Source organism: Rhamphochromis longiceps, linkage group LG6 (assembly GCF_057381845.1).
Source record: "Rhamphochromis longiceps isolate RC_006_pf linkage group LG6, R_longiceps_female_GT1.1, whole genome shotgun sequence".
Taxonomy (NCBI): Eukaryota; Metazoa; Chordata; class Actinopteri; order Cichliformes; family Cichlidae; genus Rhamphochromis; species Rhamphochromis longiceps.
The window spans coordinates 16,023,491-16,045,983 of NC_140562.1; the positions used below are offsets into that span (position 1 = coordinate 16,023,491).

The window sequence follows — 22,493 nt, forward strand, 5'->3', positions numbered from 1 at the left end:
TGAAATGGGTATATATTTGTTTTTTGTTAAGTTGCCTAATAATTATGCACAGTAATAGTCACCTGCACACACAGATATCCCCCTAAAATAGCTAAAACTAAAAACAAACTAAAAACTACTTCCAAAAACATTCAGCTTTGATATTAATGAGTTTTTTGGGTTCATTGAGAACATGGTTGTTGTTCAATAATAAAATTATTCCTCAAAAATACAACTTGCCTAATAATTCTGCACTCCCTGTAGACGTCTACCTTTTCGGAACCATGATAACAGGGTTCTTGCTGTTCGGAGTTGGCTTGGCCCTGGCTTATCAAGGAAAGCGGAATCGACTTTTCAAAACCCCACAAGGCTGCCCGCTATGATGGAAATGATGGGACGGGTCGTGACTTCTCAAAATGGGCTCATTGAACGCAGCACGGATAGGATCTTGGAGAAGCTCACGGCAGTCTCTGCTCTCTGAGTACAAGATTGATAACATCTCAGAGAAGCTCTCCAACGGGAGATCGAGAGACCAGTGACGGACTGTTAGACCAACTGTGAAATTGACATGCAGTTGTTCGCACTAAAGGAAAACCACCATCATTTCATGCAGCTACCATATCGGTGTCAGCTGTGGTCTCAAGGCTGGAGCTGATACGTATGTATGTTTGGGGGGGGGGGGTCCAATTTCACTGCAGATGTAAACATTGCATGTGACAAATAAAAGGCTTGATTGAATAGCTTCAGACTTATGTTCAAAGAAAAGAAAATAAGCCCTCAAACCTCTACTCTACTTTATGTGTTCATTTAATGAGCGAGTTCACTTTGTTTCTCTCTTCTCTCAAACGTCTAATCTCTCTTCCTCCTCTTCCTCTGTGTTTTATTCAGTCATACCGTTTACAGCAGCGAGCAGGGCTTCTTCTTGACCTTGGCGGGCTGAGGGCAGAGGACGGCACGAATGGCCTCATCAAACACAGTCTTCAGACCACGCTGGGTCAAGGCTGAGCACTCCAGGTATTTGACTGCATCTATACATGCGAAGACACATATACGTTAATAAAAGAAGAGAAAGAACTACAAAGACAAAGTAAGAGAAGAAAGGTTTGCTGGTAGTGGAGAAGAATAAGTTCAACTTTCAAAGAACACTATAGTCAACTACAGGTACTATACTTTTACTGTGATGCCAGGAAATGAGGGGAATAACAAAAATTTGCAGAGGCAGTCAGGCTACAAAGTTCTCTAGCATCTTCATCTGCTAGTTTCATATCTTCACTGGTGAGGAGAGCTTCAAATCTTAAAGTGCTTTTCAAGCAAATAAAGTAAGAGTGACTGACCTATCTCCTTAGCCAGAGCTAGGCCCTGTGGATAGGTGATAGGCGCCAGCTTCTTGTCCTTCATTTTCTCAATGGTATCCTTTTCATCCCTCAGATCCAGCTTAGTGCCAACCAGGATGATGGGCGTGGAGGGGCAGTGGTGACGGACCTCAGGGTACCACTGGCAGAATACAGAGTAAAGGAAAACTAAATAAGAGGCAAGAAAGGGGAACACGCAAAATCAAGGAACGTGTTAGAGGTAAAAAACAGAATCAAAGGTGGAGGGAGATGAAGCTCTGATGCTAGGTGTTACAGAAAGGTGGATGAAGGCATGAAAAACAAATGATATGCTGTAGCTATTAAAGATGAGAGAAATACATCATCCAACTTTCACCCACAGCATCAATCATTCATTCACATCAATTATTAGACCTGTTTAGGCTTTTTCTCCATTTTGTAATCCAAGTACCTATTATTTTTCTCTATAATAAATTACTGCTTTTGTTCCGTTTGTTCTTTTTTACATTTTGTTCCTTGGCAGCTGAGAGACAGGCCTCATAAAAAACAGCCAAAACTCACCTTAGCTCTGACGTTCTCATAGGATGCCGGGCTAACCAGGGAGAAGCAGATTAGGAAAACATCTTGGATGGAGAGACAAGGAGACAAAGAATTAGAATAGCTGCTGCAGTTTTAATTAGCTGACATGTTATATAAGTTCTGTCTGTGTAACTTTATGTCCATTAGTTATTGTGTGTGCATGTGTGAGTCTGTACGGAGCGGAGCCTGTCATAATCTTCCTGTCCAGCTGTATCCCAGAGGCCCAGGTTGACCGGCTTGCTGTCCACCATCACATTAGCTGAATATTTGTCGAATCTGTGGAGAGAGTAGAGAAGGTCAGCGATCAGCCAACAAGTCATAGGCAACCTTTCATTTCATTGGTTATTCATTCATTCAACAATCTTTCAATTCACTGATTGTTTAACCAGTGAAACTCCTGTAATGGAGAAAAAAACAGGACCATACTTGAAATACCACTGTTCACAAAAACATTAACCAACAACATTACTTTGGTTAGTTTGACACAAAAGCCATCCTAACCATGTCTAGTAAGAGAGAATAATACATAATAAGGCAGGGCTGCCCCCGTGTGGTCTCATAGTAGAATAACAGTTTAATTTCTCAATTTTAAAAACTTGAGAAATTTCATCCAAAATGTATTCAGGCTCAAATGAAACTGATAACACAAATGTTTGCAGACACATTTGTTTTTTTTTTAAAGAAAAAAAGAGACTAGTGTACCAGATTAATCCTGTTTTATGGCCTGTCCGAGGTCTACCCCGCCCTTTGCCTAATGACAGCTGGGATGGGCTTCAGCCTACTTAATGACCCAGTAGTTAAAAAGATGGATGGATTTCCTGAAATAGAAAAGTCACTGAAATAACGTAAACTGTCAAACATAGAACAACTATGACAAACAGTCAACACTATCTGAGATCCTGCTGGTGGTTAGGGAGGATATACGTGATTCTGTTTGTTGTTTAAACATATTTATAGAGTTAAGAGTTCAGATTGCTGGAAGAACAACATTCACGCAGTCTGATTGCTGTTTTTCTCCCAAAATGTAGAAACACCTGCTAACCATGGCACACTCTGCTTTTCCATTAGGTCTGTGCAAATACTACTTAAATACACTCATCCTCCTGTGCCATTAGTGATATTAACAGAGTGTAGTCCATTTACATCTATGCATATGTTGGCAGATTTTCTGAGTAATGTAAGTTTAGGAGGACGTCACTGTGGAGAGGAGTGAGGTTCTTTTTTTTTTTTAAACAAAAATAACCGAGACAGAGTTTTAGTGTGGAAGGAGCCATTATGTTCCCAAAGTTCAATTATGTTTACCACAGATGCAGCAACATGATTCACAATGAGTCAACATGAGCAATGTTAATCATGACTGCAAAAAGATTAGCAACTGTGAAAGTGGAAGATGAAAAGTTATAACCTTGTTTACATAAAAACAAGTTACAGTAACAGTGTATACACACACTGATGCAGATACCGATCAGGGATACCATTATGACCACAGGCCACAGGTCCCCCTTTTGATACCAAAACAGCCCTGAAGCATGGACTCCACTGGAGCCCTGAAGGTATGCTGTATCTGCAACAAGATTCTAGCAACAGATCCTTTAAGTTCTGGAAGTTGCGAGGTGGGGCCTCGGAGCTTCTCAACCTTAAACATGTTGTTGTACTCTTTAAACCAGTCCTGAAACATGTTTGCGTTGCTGAAAGAGGGCACAGCTATAGAGGCCATGTATTTCTGTTGCTCCGTGGTTCAGTTCTGATGCTCATGTGCCCATTTTTGGTGCTTTCATGAATGTACAGAGGTCAGCATGGGCACCCTGACTGGTCTGCAGCTATGCAGCCTCATGCACTGCACATGACCCTGTTGCTGGTTCACCACTGCTTTTCAACCTGTTTATAATGAACAGAAGAAAGCTGGCTTAAAGTGAGGATGGCTGTTATAACCCTAGCAGGCTCCCACAGGTTCAGCTGCCGCCCATTTCTCCTGAGGAGCCAGTGTATAGCTGGATACAAGCTTGTGGAGAGCTTCTCGGTGTACGCCAGTGTCAGTACTGTGGTGACCTTAGGTGTTTGTTTCCCAGCCTGCAGAGGCTTGTGTAGTGATGTGCTTTGACGTATTGACGATGAGTTTAGCGCTGTGTTTGAGCTAGTAGTGAGCAGCCAGTGCCCTATGTGAGAGTGAAGTTTTTCTTTGATTAACCATTTCTTGTCTTTTCAGCAGATTCTAGTCTGTTGACATCCTTTGTTGGAGTGATATAACAGTATAGTTGACTCGTTATCTCTCCCCTGAGCTTATCATTGTTAATCCCCTCATCCCCTAGCCCTTTCCTGAGGGTGTAAGAGTGGCCTTAAAGGAAATGGCTTTTTTTAGACAGTGGATGAACAGTTAAATCTCAATCATAAAATGTCAATCAAGTAGATCAACATTAGTTGACTGAAGCCACAATACTCTTAAAACAGTTTGCAGCTGAAATTGGTTTACTTGTGGATTCTAGTTTGATTTAAGTTGGCCATGACACTAATGCTGCGGTGTTTTAATCAACAATAAAAGGCTCCTACTTCACTATTGCCCATCTGAGTTAGACTATGTAATATTTTTAGAAAAGAGCATTGAATAGACTACACTTTCTCAAAAATGTCTCCAACTTCCTCCTTTATCTTAAAAGCTCAAATTATTTCAGTGTTACTCTAAAAGTCATACCTTGATGACGATCAGCAGGTAGCACAAGCAGATGACCAGCAGGGGGCAGAAGAATCCAACAGTGCACGTGTAGACAATAAACGATGTCTTCCACACTTCTGCTGGTTCAGGCCATACGATGCTGCAGTTCCCATCATCCTTCAGCACGTCCGCAAACACCACTACCAGCAGCACCACCACAAAGGACCCCGCCCAAACGGTGCCACTGATAGCCTTAGCCACGTGGGGGCGCCGCCACCAAGAAGAGCGGATGGGATTCACCACAGCCAGGTATCCGTCCACTGACATCACAGTTAGACAAAAGATGCTGGTAAACTGGTTGATGGCATCCACTGTCATAACCACTCGGCACATCAGAGAGCCGAAAGGCCACGAGAGCAAAGTGTTCTGTACCGCCAAGAAGGGTAGGCCCAGCATGAAAAACTCATCTGCAATGGCTAGATTGGGGATGTAGATGTTTGTGACTGACTCGTGTTTTGTGTAGTTGACAACAACATGGATGACCAGAGTGTTTCCCACCAAGCCAATGACACAAACGATGCAATAAATGAGTGGGATGAAGATTCCAGCCAAGCCAGGGAGGGATCCTGGTTTACTTTTGGTGCAATTTTGACAGGAGCTGTTAAGGAGAAACGAAGTGTCATCTTGGTTGAAGCTGTGAAGCGGTTCGGAGGGAGCAGAAAGGAGCAGGAAATGAGAGTAGGAGGGGGCAGAGGTGTTGCTCCAGGTAGCTGTAGGGACTTCCTGAGGCAGCAAAGCAAACTGGATGAGCTCCATTGAGGCGTTAACGACTATCAGGCAACAGTTGTTGGTAAGCTCACATCAGTAGAAGATCAGCAGCCCTACAGAAAGCAAAGTTAATTAATTTAGCACACTTCATGTGGACATGAAATATAAAGCAATTAATGCATTAAAGGTGTATTCTAACATTTTGGAGATGTCCAGTTAATCAACTCTTCCAACAAATCAGCCGTGTTGGTTGTTCGTCCACTGAAATGTGTCTGTAAAGCTATAAAGTTTGTTCTGGGACCTTTCCTGAGTTCTGTTTTCAGTTTCTGTTTGAGCAGATCTGTTGTTGGAGAAAATGCTTCATCCTTTGTAGCATCCTTTACATCAGGGGTCCCCAATCCCAGTCCACGAGGGCCGGTGTCCCTGCAGGTTTTAGATGTGTCCTTGATCCATCACAGCTGATTTAAATGAATAAATTACCTTCTTAACATGTCTTGAAGTTCTCCAGAGGCCTGGTAATCAACTAATCATGTGATTCAGGTGTGTTGACCCAGGGTGAGATCTAAAACCTGCAGGGACACTGGCCCCCGTGGACTGGGATTGGGGAACCCCGCTTTACATGGTGGAATACACACAGCACACAGTTTGCATGCAATTATACACACTGCAGCAAACTTGTTGCTTAACTTTAAAATATAAATATAGTACATAATAATAGTTTTTGTCAAAGTATAGAATTTATGTAAAACCCTTAGGAGTAAGAAAGGTGCTAGGTGTTATTTAGCTTAGATTAGCACCTGGATTATCATTAATGTAACGTTAATCCAGGTCCATGAAACTCCAACTAAACTGCATTATAATTGTGTTTTAGAGTTTTAGAGGAAACATCTAGGCTGACTGTGTAAAGGTAACAGATTTCCCATCACGTCTTAGATTGTTCTTTGCTAGTATGGACTTTAAATTATTATTGGATAGACAGCAACTTGGGAAGTCTTGTTACCTTGAGGTTGCCTGGAGACAGCCGGCACTCAAGTGCTATATTGTTCTTGGTTTCAAGTGGGCAGGAGACTTTTGCTGCATGTTTAGTGTTTATGTCTTCTCTGTAAAACTCACAAGTGACATTTTTTTGCATCTAGACAACAATACTATATAACTAGCTAATGTGAGCTTTAGGGGTATTTAAATGTTTTAACAGGCTTCTTTTTTTTTTTTTTTTTTTTTTTGTGTCCCGTTTGGATCTTTAGCCATCAGAATTGTTGTCTTAAGGCCAAGAAAGATGCCAAGCGGATTTATTTTACCAAGTGGATCATCATGGCCTTGCCATATTGGTCCATTTGATTGACCTTTATTATAATTATGAATTTATTTTATTTTCAGTTGCTACAAACGGGCCAGACATGACTGGGGGATAGGACAGGGAGAAAGAATGAAAGAAAGAGAGGGAGAGAAAGAAAACCAAAGGGGAGAAGAGACGGTGAGAAGGGGGGGGAGAAAGAAAAAAAACAACAAAAAAAAAACACCTGGGTCACCTGTATGGAGAAAAAAAACACAAGAGAAAGCAAACAACAAAGAGCAACATAATAAAAAAACAGCACCATCACAATAAACTAGCTAGCAGTAGATATCAGTAGATACTAAATAATAAACGATATTGTGCAGCACGCAAGATAGACAGCGCACAATGTGCTTTGAGGCAGCAGCCAAGAAAGCTGTAGTCCGCGTCTGTGAATACCCGTGTGTACACCTGTGTGCATACCTGTGTGGATCAGCATGCTTGTATTCATATTGTTCAGTTATGCAATATGGAACTGAACTCTGAGGGTCCACTGAGCCTATCGCGTCTGATTAATTCTGAGGCTGTTGCCCTTTTCTCTGCGGCCTTTGCTAACTCTTTCTGTTATGATGACATCAGTAATGCACCTCTCTCGGTTGATGGCGTAGTCAACTCTTTTATTTCTACATGTTCTTCTATTTTGGACACTGTGGCTCCAGTAAAGACCAAACGCCGTAAAACCTCTCGCCAACTTTGGCTAAATGAATCCACCCTCGCTCTTAGACGTGAATGTCGTCGAGCTGAGAGGAGATGGAAAAAAGATCAACTTCAGGTGTCCCTTGACATCCTGCATATGAGCCGGTCTAAATTTCAGAAGGCTGCCAAAATGGCAAAAACTTCTTTTTTGTCAAACATTATTGCGACTAATAGTCACAATCCTCGAGTTCTGTTCAAAATCTTTAACTCAGTGGTTAATCCCTGCTCTGACGTTTCGATGGGTGCCTCCCCGGCCCTCTGCGAAAAATTTCTAAATTATTTTATAGATAAAATCTCGGTGTTAAGGGCCCCACATTCTCCAGTAGTAAATCAAGCCCCAGTTTCTGAATGTTCAACGGTTTTTCAACAGTTTGAACCTGTGTCATTCTCGACTTTAAAGGAAATAATTAATAACCTGAGAAGCTCAAATTCTCTGCATGACATTATTCCTTCTCGTATCATTAAGAATGCATTGAATACAATCGGGTCCTGTATCTTATTTTTAATGAACTCATCACTGTCATCTGGCTATGTTCCGACTGTCTTTAAACATGCAGTCGTGCAACCTGTTATCAAGAAAAGTAGCCTTGATCGTAACACTCTAGCAAATTACAGGCCGATTTCTAAACTCCCCTTCATGTCAAAAGTTTTAGAGAAAATAGTGCTTCAGCAACTACAGACCCACTTAGAGAGAAACGGTATAAGTGATAAATTCCAGTCTGGATTTAGACCGCGTCACAGCACCGAAACTGCCCTACTAAGAGTCTTCAATGACCTTCTTCTAATCGCCGACTCTGGGCGCTCTGTTATGGAAGAAATATAGTATCATCAGAATTCAAGTATTTTTAGACATTGAATTTATGACACTGAATTTTTATCCTCCAAATTTCCCTGCAAAAATATTCACCTGCAAAAATTCACCTGCAAAAATTCACCTGCAAAAAATTCACCTGCAAAAATTCACCTGAAAAAAATTCACCTAAAAAAATTCACCTGAAAAAAATTCACCTGCAAAAATTCACCTGCAAAAATTCAACTGCAAAAGTGATGAACTTTAATGACCCAAGCCAGAGCAATCAGCACCAGATCGAGTCGAGTGGCTCTCAGCCAATTAAATTACGCTGTTTGATCACATGACACCGTTAGCCAGCAGTGTGTCTCCTAAAAGAGAGCTGTTTAAAGGTGAGTGATTAAGTTTTTCTCCTAAATAGAGATCATTACAGAACGCCTAGTCCTACTTAAAATCCCATTTATTATTATTTTTTTTTTTATCATCTACTCGAACTAAGGAAAACGTTTGACTAACTCAAAGACAATTTCCACGCCTCCCCTGCCTGACTGCAGAGGCAGTTTTGAATTTAGGAGCGCCAAGATGGCAGCGGCAAACCCTGGCGGCTCTCCGGTGAGTATATATATATATTTTTTATCTTCAAGTTTGTCTTTTGAAACCTTAATTTTATTTAAATCCGTTGCTCACGTATAAAGTACACAGACGGGGTCTTTGCTCAACTCGTCTGAGGCGTGTCTCACTAAGCGCTACATGCTAGCATCCTGCTAACCGAGCTACCCTTTACATGCTGTGCTTTAGAAAATGGGATACTCGTTAAAAAAATACTCCGCAGATATTGATAGATAGACGAACACTGCAAATATAATGTTGGAAACGAGAACGGCCTTTGGTGAAGGGGTAAAATACACCATGAATAGAGCCATAGAGTGAATGGCTGCCATGGTTGCAGAACAGCCTGATTTAATGACAAGAATGGGGAAGAGTGAGGTGTATGGAACGCCAGGACTGCCATAATGAATTAATTAAATACACCATTAAATAATTAATTAAATGTGGCAATAATTAATTAAAATTGGAATTAATTAATTAAATAAATAGTTATGACACATGTAATTAATTAATTATTGACACATTTAATTAATTATTTATGTATTTCACATTTTAATTAATTATTGACACATGTAATTAATTAATTATTGACACATTTAATTAATTATTTATGTATTTCACATTTTAATTAATTATTGACACATGTAATTAATTAATTATTGACACATTTCATTAATTATTGACACATTTAATTAATTATTTAATGATATATTTATTTATTTCATTTTGGCAGTCCTGACGCCTGGCTCTCATCATGAAATAATTTTATCTGTCAGCCTCACCCATCAAACTCAGGGGGCGGGGTTAACGCTGATCGAGTCAAAACCATTGCTTTGGCCTGGTGGCCATTGTTTCTAGCACACAACAACCGGCATGTGGAAGCTAACAGAACTGAGCTTTGAAAAACCCTGTTTGTGTGTTACCAAATACCGTTTTAATATTTTTTTAGCCGAGAATGTAGTGGTTTAATCTTCATGTGTCTGGTCGGTTTGTCAAGATACAGCCTCTTTGCAAAAGTGTTTCGATGATTTCGGAGATGTCTGCCCAGTCTCACGGCAAAGCGTGGGATAGACCCGCTCGCCTCGCAAGCAATCCCACCGACAAAGCGCAGGCCCCGGTACACAGCTGTAGTAACCCCCGCTGACTTCTTTTACTGAGGTTATATTTATCGATGTTTTATTTCCTGATGTTCTTATGTGTCCTACGTGTTTCAGTCGCCAATTCTGAATTATAACTAACATTAAAAACATGTTTAAGGAGGAGAGAGAGCAAATAAATCTGTTTAACATCTGATCTTTGGGTTTTTGTTCAGTAATCAGCGTGACCTGTGTATAAACACATAAAAGAGATAACGTTGGTGTTTCCGTCATGTAGTAACTGCTGGCTTTAACTGTACAAAGGTTGTTCGACACTATGAAACACATACAGACTTCATGATGTTCGGCTAATATTTTTATTGTGAATATTAATCATGCTGACCTCGCTCTGTACACCACGCAGCGAGGTCAGCATATCCACGATATCCTCAGCTCCATGAGTTAACACAAAGTTTCCCAGCTGACTATCTAACTGCCAACTATTCCAGAGACGTGAAAATATACAGCATAAAGAAAAGTGTAAGAGACTCAGCAGCAGATTAGAATAACAGTTATACATTTAATAAATCACCAAATGAATCCAAGAAACGAGCAAACCTGTTCCGACAATTTGAATTTGTATTCCCTCAGCTGCAGACTCGCTGCTGTTTAAATGTTTGAAAAGGAAGATTAGATATAAAAAACGTCAAACATAGACTCAGTCTGCCTTCACATTTGATATGAGGCCAGCACGTATAGTGGCCTCAGCAGGCTATTACTGAAATACACGTGCTATATCATAAACTATGATATAAACAGGGAGGTCCTATTAACATGTTTAGTTTTAAAGGACACCTTCCTGCCTTTAGTCTCATTCATGAGCAGTATTAGTTTTCTTCTAACATCCAGAAGTCTGCACAATGTGTTTCATAGTTTGTAACAAGCCTTTGACAGGTAAACATAACATGACCGAAAAAGAAAAAAAAAAGAAAAAAAAAAGAGAGAGAGTGTTGACATAAGAAGAGAAAATTCTCTCAATTATGGAGACAGACAAATGGTTCATTTATGTTTGATGTGTGTTTATTCCTCCCTAAATATCGTCGGTGAAGTTCGCCATGCATGTCAGATTTTCCTGCGCATTTTTATACCTCTGCCAACAGAGAGAGAAAAAAAATCACATTCTAACAGACAGCTGGTGCTTAGAATACAGTTGAATAACTATTAAAAAACAGATGATATTTAGATGATAGTTCAGTCTAACACATGTGCCAGTGAACCATTAAACGTCTGTGAAACTATGCAGTTATGAAACGTAACTTTAACCTCAGCCAAACCGATTTGCTCAGTTGTAAATAAAACAGCGAAGTAAACGTGACCCGACAGACAGAACCTGAGTGAATGAAGTCCAGCGTTTAACCACTGAGAGCTAAAACTCAGCTGAGGTTTGAAAGCTGTGTGCCGGTGATTGGACATCAGCCGCTGATAAAGCTGTTCGCCTATAAAGTGCTCTGTAAGGAAACGAGCTCCAGCAGCTCTGCGCTCGGGGAAAACACTATATTTACTTATCTTGTGCAGAAAAATGCGCTGACATTGCGTTATATCGAGCACCGGCTGCCCAGTTAAACTGTGACTATCACCAGGTAACTAGGCGTGTTTCTTGAATTAGCAGCAGGTGTTAAACAGCTGACAGATGAGGAGGAGGATGCATGCAGGTAAACTGAGGGTCTGTTGAGCTGATCGCTGGTTTCGTGAGAAAAATGTCAGCTCGTTCTTTATGTTACAGAAGCACAGAGACACAAGACCAGGCGGAAAGAGACGATCGTTCGGTGAAAATGAGAATCTGTGAATGCAACATGTGGAACACGGAGAGTGGAATATGTAAACAAACCGGTTAACGTAACCCCCTCGGTGCACTCTGCATGCTAACTGTTAGCAGAGCTAGTGAAATCTCTGAAAACATCTGAGCACTTTTGCAAACATGTTCTATGTTGACAACCTGACCAGACATACGTGGCGACATTCGCGGCTAAAACACTGTTAAAAGTGTAGCTGGTGACAGAAAAACGGGGTATTTTAAAACTACACCACCACCATTGCTGCTTGTGATTTGATCTGCATTCTGGGATAACTGGCTGCCCCAAGTCTACACAAGCAATCGATTTTCTAGGATCGACCTGTTTTGACTTACTTTGCACGGCAACCAATCAAATGTTAGAGAAGCTGCATGGGCAGCGTTAACCCCGCCCCCTGAGTTTGATGGGTGAGGCTGACAGATAAAATTATTTCATGACGAGAGCCAGGCGTCAGGACTGCCAAAATGAAATAAATAAATATATCATTAAATAATTAATTAAATGTGTCAATAATTAATGAAATGTGTCAATAATTAATTAAAATGTGAAATACATAAATAAATAATTAAATGTGTCAATAATTAATTAATTAAATGTGTCAATAATTAATTAAAATGTGAAATACATAAATAATTAATTAAATGTGTCAATAATTAATTAATTACATGTGTCATAACTATTTATTTAATTAATTAATTCCAATTTTAATTAATTATTGCCACATTTAATTAATTATTTAATGGTGTATTTAATTAATTCATTATGGCAGTCCTGGCGTTCCATAGAGGTGAAGTGAACCACAGCCACAAAACACGGTCAGACAAGGCGGCAAAAGGGCAGTGATCTGTCCGTCAGTATGAAGTTGGTGTGTGCTTTGGTGAACAAAAACTCCAGACTGGTAGCAGGAAGATGGGAGACTCGTGTTTCACTGGAATAGTGGTGAATTAAAACATCCTTTGTTGGGGACATTTCGGTGTAAATGCATCCATACAGGCAAGACAGAGGCAGACTAGACAGTGAAGAAAACAAGGCAAACATTAGAAATATAAAAACGGAAATATAGGATGAGTCGGGGATGAGTTCCTGCCCCAAGTGGAGGAGTTCAAGTATCTCGGGGTCTTGTTCGCGAGTGATGGGAGAAGGGAGCCGGAGATCGACAGACGGATTGGGGCTGCAGCTGCAGTAATGCGGACGCTGCACCGGTCCGTCGTGGTGAAGAGGGAGCTGAGTGTAAAAGCGAAGCCCTCAATTTACCGGTCGATCTACGTCCCTACCCTCACCTATGGCCTTTACATGACTAACGTCCCCTCTTCTCCCTACCTCACATTAGCCCCCATCTTTCTTCCAGGTGGAAAAGACCCGTCACCTTCTGGGAGAGGCGGCTCCCGTGGGAACAGCTCCCACCACCAAGTCCCTGAGCGAGTCTCTGTCCCCCAGCGTGAGCTCCAGCACTCTGTCCACGTCCACCTCCGCCTCCTCGCAGATCTCCAGCACCACCTTTGAAAGCGTGAGAAGGAGCTGGCCACCAAGGTGAGAAAAACGTGGGCTTAGTGGGCGTTCTTGTTGCTGCCTTCTTCCTTCTCTGCTCGGAGCTGATCGGTCTTGTTCCTGTTGTGTTGTAGTGCCTGCGCCTTCTGACACACACCTTCAATACTGAATACAACCAGCTGGTGAACAGCATCAGTGACTGCAAGGTGAGAAATAATACAAAGAAATAAAAAAATAGCCTTTCTGTGTCACATCAGGGAGTTCCTATATTGACGTCTACCTCATCCTGCTGTTGTTTCACTTCAGCTTTCTCTCATCTCACCGATCGGACGTGATCCATCCGTGACGAGCTTCAGCAGTGCCACCCTCACCCCTTCCTCTACCTGCCCCTCTCTCGGACTCCCGCTGTGGCTCCATGGGCCAGAAGTAAACATATTTTTAGGAACATTGACCTCGATCTGCAAACGGTTATTGACAGGTTATCCATTTGATTCTAACTTGGTGTGATTTGTGTTAAAGGACCCCTGAGAACAGCTCACGTGCCTCCAGTCCCTCCTGCTCAGACTGTGAAAACTTCCCGATGGTTCCCACTCTGGAGACCTCCTACCTTGCGCGGGCTGCAAAAGAACGAGTTCCTGAACTTGGTGCCTGATATTGAAGAAATGCGACCAGGGTGAGTAATGCCATATTAACCCAAATACTGTCACTATGACATGTGTCTCACAGACCAAATGTAAGTCGACACTCATGTTCTCTAGTTCAAGCAGAAATGATGTGGATCGATTCAAATTCCTGAGCCTGGATGATTTCAGCTGGAAACAAACCAACTCTGCTTCTTCCTCAGGTAATTCAATTCAATTTTATTTATATAGCGCCAAATCACAACAAAAGTCGCCTCAAGGCGCTTCATAGATACAGAGAAAAACCCAACAATCATATTACCCCCTATGAGCAAGCACTTTGGCGACAGTGGGAAGGAAAAACTCCCTTTTAACAGGAAGAAACCTCCAGCAGAACCAGGCTCAGGGAGGGGCGGGGCCATCTTCTGCGACCGGTTGGGGTGAGAGAATGAAGACAGGATAAAAGACATGCTGTGGAAGAGAGACAGAGGTTAATAACAGATATGATTCAAAGCAGAGAGGTCTATTAACTCATACTGAGTGAGAAAGGAGACTGGAAAGGAAAAACTCAATGCATCATGGGAATCCCCGGCAGCCTACGTCTATTGCAGCATAACTAAGGGAGGATTCAGGGTCACCTGGTCCAGCCCTAACTATATGCTTTAGCAAAAAGGAAAGTTTTAAGCCTAATCTTAAAAGTAGAGATAGTGTCTGTCTCCTGAATCCAAACTGGAAGCTGGTTCCACAGAAGAGGGGCCTGAAAACTGAAGGCTCTCCCTCCCATTCTACTTTTAAATACTCTAGGAACAACAAGTAGGCCTGCAGAGCGAGAGCGAAGTGCTCTAATAGGGTGATATGGTACTACAAGGTCATTAAGATAAGATGGGGCCTGATTATTTAAGACCTTGTATGTGAGGAGCAGGATTTTGAATTCAATTCTGGATTTAACAGGAGAAATCTGCTCTCTCTTTCTAGTCCCTGTCAGGACTCTTGCTGCAGCATTTTGGATTAGCTGAAGGCTTTTCAGTGAGTTTTTTGGACATCCTGATAATAATGAATTACAGTCGTCCAGCCTGGAAGTAATAAATGGTAAATGCCCTGTATTTATATAGCGCTTTACTAGTCCCTAAGGACCCCAAAGCGCTTTACATATCCAGTCATCCACCCATTCACACACACATTCACACAATAAATGCATGAACTAGTTTTTCAGCGTCACTCTGAGACAGGATATTTCTAATTTTAGAGATGTTGCGCAAATGGAAGAACGCAGTCTTACATATTTGTTTAATATGTGCGTTGAAGGACATGTCCTGGTCAAAAATGACTCCAAGGTTCCTCACAGCGTTACTGGAGGCCAAGGTAACGCCATCTAGAGTAAGAATCTGGTTAGATACCATATTTCTAAACTTTTCAGGGCCGAGTACAATAACCTCAGTTTGATCTGAATTAAGAAGCAGAAAGTTAGCGGCCATCCAGGTCTTTAAGTCTTTAAGACATTCCTGCAGTGTAACTCATTGGTGTGTGTTATCTGGCTTCATGGACAGATAGAGCTGGGTGTCATCTGCATAGCAGTGAAAATTTATGCTATGTCTTCTAATGATGCTGCCTAGGGGAAACATGTATAATGTAAACAGAATTGGTCCTAGCACTGAACCCTGTGGAACTCCATAATTAACCTCAGTGTGTGAAGAGGACTCTCCATTTACATGCACAAATTGGAGTCTATTAGATAGATATGTCACAAACCAAACTGTACACTGGTAAACTGTTACAATAAAAAAGACCGTAATTTTCTTTACTCTTCTTTATTTATGTAACTTTTGTTTTCACTGGCAATTTAGTGTTAGGTTAGGACAAAAAAACAAATTAGGAAGGTTAAAGACAGAACATTACTAGATTGTGGTTTTAATTAAAATGTAGCCTTTGACAATGCTGAACACATGAGAAGCTACTTTAAGGCATATCACCCAATTTGTAATATTGCTAAACATTTCTTAAGGCAGACAAGTTATGCTGGCTGGGTCAGTGTCATTTTTGTTGTAATTGATGTCTGGTTTGTTCTGTTCCCTAGTGATGGGTAGGGATGGGTACCAGTATCCGGTGTTCTGACATAATCCTTGAAATAGTAATAACACAGTATCCTCAGCAAAGATGAATTAAACAAGTTTTATTTTAATGGAAGTTTACTTCAAGTCTTCAGATTTTTACTGTCTTTTATTTGATTACTTTAAAGTATATGATTACATTAGAGTAATTAAATAAAGACAGTTTTGATGGAGCTCCTGAGCCAGCCCAAGCTCTCTATGAAGACGAGGAAAAACTCCCCTGGGGGGGCCAGACTGACGGGAAGAAACCTCGGGAAAGCCCATTCAAAGAGAGATCCCCTTTCCTGGGATGGCTGGGGGGGGGGTTACAGGAATTCCAAAACACTGAAATTTAAAGTGGGCCAATTAAAAAAAATTATTTCCTGAAAAAAAGAAAGGTAATTCATACATCACACATAAATGATAACGTCTGAATTGTGTGTTTGTGTGTGTGTGTGTGATAGGCTTATCTCAGCCAAGTGTGATGCTGTAGCTCCTCCAGCGTCGGCCGCGTCTCCGGGACTTTGGTTAAACAGGCGTCCAAGAAATCCCGGCAGTCTGGAAAGAAAGGAAAGAGAAAAAACATGAAGATGATAGTTCCAGTGGTCCAAGCCATCAGTCAGTCTTGAAGTGTGACGTTTTCTTACTTTTGGACAGATGTCTTTTGAATTTCAGGCGCTTTTTGAGGAAGCTCGTGGTGTTAAAGTCCCCGGCATGAAGCGCTTCGTACAGAACCACTCCCATTTGCCATACCGTGGTGGGTCCACACCTGTAGCAACTGCGCCCGTACCACTCGGGAGGGGAGTAAATTTCTGTACCTAATAAACAGACACAATTGCAATTTCTTCTAAAACAAAAGGCGAAAATTGTGACATCTGTGAAGAGCAAGAGCAGAATATGTTACCATAGAAGACGCGGTACTGCGACTGCTCCTTAACAAAGCAGCTCAGTCCAAAGTCGATGATACGAACACGCGGTACATCTGAGCCGGTCTCAATTAGAATGTTCTCACTCTTGATGTCCCGGTGAAAGATGTGTTTATCCTCCAGGTGCTTCGCAGCATCAACCAGCTGCTTCAGAATGACCTGGAAATAGAGCAGGGCGATATGACCAAAAATATTTATCACGATATACATTTGAAAAGTTGCGATAACGATATAACTGACGATATAACTGACGATATAATTGACACTAGACAAAATACTTTACAACTCCACAACTTTATTAGTGCAAAAAACCCCATAAATGTATTTTCACTTAAACAAGCAGCTGTTTTTTTATGTGCATTAAAGTTATATAAAAATGTAACAGTGCAAATGCAAATTCCTTGCTGACAGTTTAACCAAAAGGCATTTCCAGTGGAAATTGGCCGACATATCCTCAGCATAACCATGTAAAATATCCACAAAGCTTAAAAAGAGGTTATTCACACACAATACGGTAATATCACGTTGAGGTGCAGTACGTATCACTCCGCGAGGCGCCTGCCTACGATAGCCGTAATGCTCCGACAATCCATCGAGCGGTGCGGCTTTGTAGCTTAGCAAAGTCGCCGTGTACATAAAATCGTTTTGAGGTCAGTAAACACAACCAGAATTCATACATAAGGCACACGGGATTATAAGGGGCACTGTCGAGTTTCAGAAAAATCAAAGGATTGATTTTAAGCGTGCCGTATTTTCCAAACAACACGGTAATAACGGCGGCCCGCTAGCATGCGCTACCAAAAATCGTGCTTTGTTGTGTATCTGACGGACGAAAGCTAAACCAGTTCCACACCACTAAAGTTGCAGCATTTTTACAAACCAGTTCTGGTTCATCCGTTTCATTCAACGATCCACTTTTGCTCTTCTCTTTCTGCGTCACCGCCATCTGCGTATGTAAACATAGGCACTGCGCATGCGCGTTTTACCTATTCTAGCGCGATATTTCATTTTCCTATCGTTGCCCAAAATTACACCGGTATTACCGTGAATGGTATGATATAGCCCAGCCCTACCTGGAAACGATGAAAAAGACAATAATCAATCAATGGGTTAATGTTTCTCTAATACTCTGTGCTTTGATTGAATGATGTACAGTCTAAGACTCTTCTAAGGCAAGTCAACTTGCCTTGGCCTTGTCCTCTGGCAAAAATCCTCCATTTTCTTCTATGTATTTATCCAGGTCCACAGCGGGGACAGGTCTCTCCATCACCAGGATCAGCTCTCTGCCAAAGTCAAACCACTCCAACAGAGACACTGGGGCTGATGTTTCCACTGATCCATCTGCTTCAGCTGCAAGCTTCAGCATGATGGCAACTTCCACTGACACATTCTTCCCGTTATCATCCTGAAATATTTCAACAAAGTGGATGATGAGGCACAGACGTTCCACAGGTGAACGCTGCATGCAATCCACTAATGTAAAAACAATTCAAGTCTTGCACATTTACCTTCACTTTGCAGTACACTTTCCCCTTTGGGATGTGTTTGATGGCCACCTAAAAGACACAGGGCATTGATGAGCATTTCCTCAGTATGACATCATTAAAGGTGTAAAACAGCATACATCTCAGCTTACGATATTATCCCTTATCTGCATTACTGCCTGTCTTACTACCACCATCTGAACACTTACTGGTAAATGATCCTTTATGCGGTAGCCAGCAAACACTGCTCCACATCCTCCTTCTCCAAGCCGGTGCTCCTCCACGTATCTCGCTTGGAAGTCTCCTAAACAGACAAACACAAATTGGGTTTTACTACAGCTGTCACACAAATTACTCTCTGCTGTACCCTAAATGTTCATTTTGCTCTTCACCTGAATATAAAAGCTAAGCTGCTTGCTACTTACGTTTCTGTTCAGCCACTGACTTTTTGGCAACGGTTTTGGTTTTGTCCTGGTCCACGTTCTTTTTCTTAGGTGGGTCCCTGGTGTCTCCCGCAGCTTTCCTTTTGCCAGCCTTTTTGTTTTTACTGCAGCTCTCTGAAATCTCTATGCTGCAGTCTGCAGATGTGGAAAACACCAAAAGCACGTCAGCTTATTAGATAATAGACACAAATATCTCCCAAACACTAATATCTTCAAACTAGCAACCAGATGTACACTTAATCTACCCCTCACTCAACTAATTAGCCTACCTTTACCAGTGTCCAACCAGGAAGATGCCTGCCCCTTGTCACCGCTCACATGCTCAAGAAGTTTACGCTTCTTTGCTGTATTGGTTGTCCCCGCTTCATCTTGTTGGACCTTTCGCTTGACTCCCCCGACCACATGAGCATCTGAGCTGGTGGAAGGACCAGCCTGCTCAGTGACCCTCCTTCTTTTTATGGGGGTCGTTTTTTCAGGACTGGCCTTTCTTTTAGCCATCCTGCTCTTACAATCTATAAACAACAACAACAACAACACATTAGTGAAAAAGAGCGCTCGACATCAGGACTAGAAGGATTTTGATGTCATTGAATTTTAAATTAGTATTGCTTACAATATAATAACAAGTTTATCCTTTTGATAAAAAACACCAACACGAGTCCATACTAGGTCTACTAAGTCTAGATACTGATGACACTTGTTGCTCTGTTTTCACTGCTCAGTCCAAGAATAAACTTGTCACATTATTTTACCAAAAGACAAAGTGCCCCAGTAACCTTTCTTTGATTAGACATGTTGCACTCAGGTTAGTTTCAATCAAAACCAGGATTTAAATCCTCTAAAAATGAATCATTTTATACACAGAGCCTCAACATTGTTAGAAATGTACATTCTGTTATTTGGGGGATTTTTTTTTTTTTACTTACTTTGATCTCCTGGATCTTTCTTATCTGCCTCAGTCGTAACTTTTCTTGTTTCCTTTTTCATCTTAATTTTTTGAGAACTTTTAAAATAGAAAATGTCACCTTAATGAGTGAATAGTCCTTCAAATGTCTGGATGCTTGACTTTTCTAACTAAGCTGTATAAGTCAGTTCTGTAAGTGAGCTTTAAAAGTAAACTCCGGAGTCTATGGCAACACAACATTAGAACCTTGCCTTTTAGTGACATCACTAAAAGGCAGTGTCCCAAGTAGTTTAAAGAAAAACACTCTGGCATTTCATATAATTCAGTAATTTCACATTAAACTTTCTTTCATTATCCTTTCATTATTTGTTTAAAGACTTGATGTGTGGATGCTACTATGAAGACTTCTAGTTGAGCAAACACTAATAAACACTGACTAGTTTATCTGAGATAAAATATAACACTTTTTTATTAAGTCAGTGTTAACTCTGTTTTTTTTCTGTTAGGATCATTCAATAGTATCAGAAGAGAAAAGAAAAGTATGTTTTGTTTTGTTTTTTTTCTTCAAGATCTGTTCACATGTACTTAGCAAGAGTGAGTACACAGCGTTAAATGGTACTTAGTGTAGTGAGGAAGGCGAAAAGCAAAGAGAGCATATGAAGGTAATATTGAAGAAGGCGCAGTTTTGAAGTGGTGAAAGGCAAAGGCATGAGTGCAAGCGTAATAAAAGGTAATAGGAGAGATGTAGAGCAGGCGGAGGACTTGGCTGGAGCAGGAAAAGGCAAAAGGGGAAACGCGAGTGCACGTCTGAAACTTCTTCACTGTCAGTGAATCCTAATTCTTAAGACTAACTAAGAAGAATAAATCTATGTATGAATGTCGTTTTGAGCACATCTCCTCTTTCTACTGATCAATTCTTCCACCTAGTGGATAGATGATAGTATTGCAGCTTGTCTCATCACCTGTTGTGTGTTTTGTGTGCTCCAGAACCTGCGTCCTGTTGGAGTACTGTACGTAAAACACACAAACACTGGAGTGAACACAGCTGCTGAACATCTCTATATTCATAACTTCTTCCTGTTATCTCATATCTGTCTCCCTTCATCTGTGTAGGAACGGTGTACAGATGTATGATTATGTCACTCCTGCTCCTCCACCTAACACCTCCACTCCAAACTAAGTTTGCTCTGCTGCTTTGGTTCACTGATCTGCAAGTATCTGTCATTTGTTTGCAGATGTCTGCAGGAATTATTGTAATGATCCATTAATGGTGCCTGATTTCATTCAGTTTTACAGCTTGTCTCGTGTTTTTGAACTGCTTCCCTCACAGTTGTACACAGTGCTAACATGTGCTCTTACTCTGTGTTTTATTCCTGAAGAAAAAGAAAGTGCCCAGCCCAGCAGGATGAAGATGGGCCATACGTCAAGAAGCTGCCAAATGCCTTCATGCTCTATCTCAAAGAGCAGAGGCCAAAGGTCATTGCTGAACTCAACATCCCTGGAAGTGCAGCCGTAAATGCAGTGGTGGGACAGAGAGTAAGTGTGTAACTCTGCATACATTTATGCATCTGTTAATGTTGTCTGCTCATGTTTTTGCATGTGTCCCAGCTGTCCTGTAGTTATGTGTAGTAGCAGTGCTCACAGTGTGTTCTTATGATCTTCTGTCCACAGTGGAAGTCGCTTTCAAACGACCAGAAAGCCAGATATTTCAAGCAGGCTGAAACAGAAAGACAGAATCATGCCAAAGAGCATCCAGCCTGGTCGACCAAAGAAAACTATGTATGTCCAAAGTGCCAACATGCAGTTCACACATGTGTGCATCACTGCACTGAATGATGAAACAGTCACTGCACAGAGTTTCAGCTAATGAAAACTCTGTGTTTGTTTTCAGGGCAAGAAGAGGAAGAGAATCAGACTTAGAAAAGGTGAAAGAAGATTTCTTGGTATCACAGCATCTTACATAAGAAATGTGATGAAAACGAAACAAAAATGTGTTGAAAAAAAGAAGACTTAATGTATTTTTGTTTGCGTTGCAGAATCTGCATCTGTACATGAAGAAGAAGTTCAACAAGCCAACAACTTGCGTATGAGGCCAGCTGAGTCACAGCCATCTTCTTCTTCTCATTCATTTCTGACAGAGCCACATGAGCAGCCACAGACAAAGCCAGATGACAGCAGCGTGCCTCGCCAGCAGCCAGTGTGTTTGCAACTGCCAAACACACAGGCATCACCCTACACACCTCTGTCAAGAAAATCAGGTCTCCCCTGCCTCTCACATGAATTTCCCTGAGGACACCTCATTGGACTCCCCTGTTGCAGCCCTTCAGTTCCAGACAGAGGAAGCCTTTGTCGCAGACAGTGAGGAAGAACTGCTGTCAGTGCTGGAAGAGCTCGACCCCCTCCCCATCACTGCGCAGTCTCAGCAGCCCTCACCCACCCCTGCCTCTCCTGTAGATGCCTCTCAAACTGCATCAGTTCAACCCCGAGTTGAATTATTTCAAGACCGAGATGAGCCCATCTGTTTTGCTGAAATCCAAGAAGACATGTGGTCAGTGCTTGACTACCTCCCCGTCTCTCAGCAGTCTAATGTGCTCTCCTCTCCTCATTCACACAACTACTCGACTCCTAAACAAAATCTCATCTGTCCTGCTGATTCCCCTCCATCCAAACTGGCGTCCTCCCCTGTTGCATTCACTGAATTGCCGTCAACAACCCCCATCTTTTGCCAACTAATGAAAAACAATAATTTCATTATAGACGATTGGACTGATTTCAATTGAATTAAACTGTTACTCCTGTTATTTCAACATCTCTTTGTGTAAATAAATAAAAAAATAAACAAAAGATGCTTCTGTCATAAGTTACAGCAGGATGAAA

The 22,493-nt window shown here is 41.4% G+C and overlaps 3 protein-coding genes and 1 pseudogene across 7 annotated transcripts; 2 read left to right on the plus strand and 2 right to left on the minus strand.

The window, feature by feature from the left end:
* The first annotated feature begins 867 nt into the window (after positions 1-867).
* Positions 868-18,237, plus strand: LOC146667731 (uncharacterized). Of its 5 annotated transcripts, none has more exons than XM_085409405.1 (9): positions 868-993; positions 1,408-1,551; positions 4,597-4,848; positions 8,681-8,738; positions 12,995-13,194; positions 13,287-13,358; positions 13,459-13,578; positions 13,672-13,825; positions 18,026-18,237. In XM_085409405.1, the coding sequence occupies exons 3-6, from the start codon at positions 4,697-4,699 to the stop codon at positions 13,300-13,302; spliced, it is 426 nt and encodes a 141-aa protein (XP_085265531.1). In that variant the 5' UTR covers positions 868-993; positions 1,408-1,551; positions 4,597-4,696; the 3' UTR covers positions 13,303-13,358; positions 13,459-13,578; positions 13,672-13,825; positions 18,026-18,237. The 5 variants fall into 5 exon arrangements, with proteins under 5 accessions (XP_085265531.1, XP_085265530.1, XP_085265533.1 ...); XM_085409404.1 differs by having other exon boundaries at positions 4,689-4,848; XM_085409407.1 differs by having other exon boundaries at positions 4,689-4,848; positions 13,013-13,194.
* Positions 877-2,140, minus strand: LOC146667732 (ras-related C3 botulinum toxin substrate 2-like). The gene is made up of 4 exons (XM_085408802.1): positions 2,066-2,140; positions 1,872-1,982; positions 1,314-1,473; positions 877-1,007 (listed from the first exon to the last, which is right to left on the minus strand). The coding sequence occupies exons 1-4, from the start codon at positions 2,138-2,140 to the stop codon at positions 877-879; spliced, it is 477 nt and encodes a 158-aa protein (XP_085264928.1).
* LOC146667733 (serine/threonine-protein kinase pim-3-like) lies at positions 16,475-18,540 on the minus strand (annotated as a pseudogene).
* On the plus strand, positions 18,099-22,078 carry LOC146667734 (transcription factor 7-like). The gene is made up of 5 exons (XM_085409403.1): positions 18,099-18,237; positions 20,996-21,152; positions 21,288-21,395; positions 21,508-21,541; positions 21,653-22,078. The coding sequence occupies exons 2-5, from the start codon at positions 21,063-21,065 to the stop codon at positions 21,904-21,906; spliced, it is 486 nt and encodes a 161-aa protein (XP_085265529.1). The 5' UTR covers positions 18,099-18,237; positions 20,996-21,062; the 3' UTR covers positions 21,907-22,078.
* The last annotated feature ends 415 nt before the right edge of the window (positions 22,079-22,493 follow it).

Excerpts from the sequence above, each read along its gene's own strand:
- LOC146667731 (XM_085409405.1), top strand. The coding sequence starts at position 4,697 with ATGCTGCAGTTCCCATCATCCTTCAGCACGTCCGCAAACACCACTACC. Across the intron at positions 4,849-8,680 it reads ATGGGATTCACCACAGCCAG|AGGCAGTTTTGAATTTAGGA; the intron begins GTATCCGTCCAC and ends GCCTGACTGCAG. Across the intron at positions 8,739-12,994 it reads CAAACCCTGGCGGCTCTCCG|CCCCCATCTTTCTTCCAGGT; the intron begins GTGAGTATATAT and ends ACCTCACATTAG.
- LOC146667734 (XM_085409403.1), top strand. The coding sequence starts at position 21,063 with ATGCTCTATCTCAAAGAGCAGAGGCCAAAGGTCATTGCTGAACTCAAC. Across the intron at positions 21,396-21,507 it reads GGTCGACCAAAGAAAACTAT|GGCAAGAAGAGGAAGAGAAT; the intron begins GTATGTCCAAAG and ends GTTTGTTTTCAG. Across the intron at positions 21,542-21,652 it reads GAGAATCAGACTTAGAAAAG|AATCTGCATCTGTACATGAA; the intron begins GTGAAAGAAGAT and ends TTTGCGTTGCAG.
- LOC146667732 (XM_085408802.1), bottom strand. The coding sequence starts at position 2,140 with ATGGTGGACAGCAAGCCGGTCAACCTGGGCCTCTGGGATACAGCTGGA. Across the intron at positions 1,983-2,065 it reads ATTATGACAGGCTCCGCTCC|AACTGCAGCAGCTATTCTAA; the intron begins GTACAGACTCAC and ends TCAGCTAATTAA. Across the intron at positions 1,008-1,313 it reads AGCTCTGGCTAAGGAGATAG|ATGCAGTCAAATACCTGGAG; the intron begins GTCAGTCACTCT and ends TCGCATGTATAG.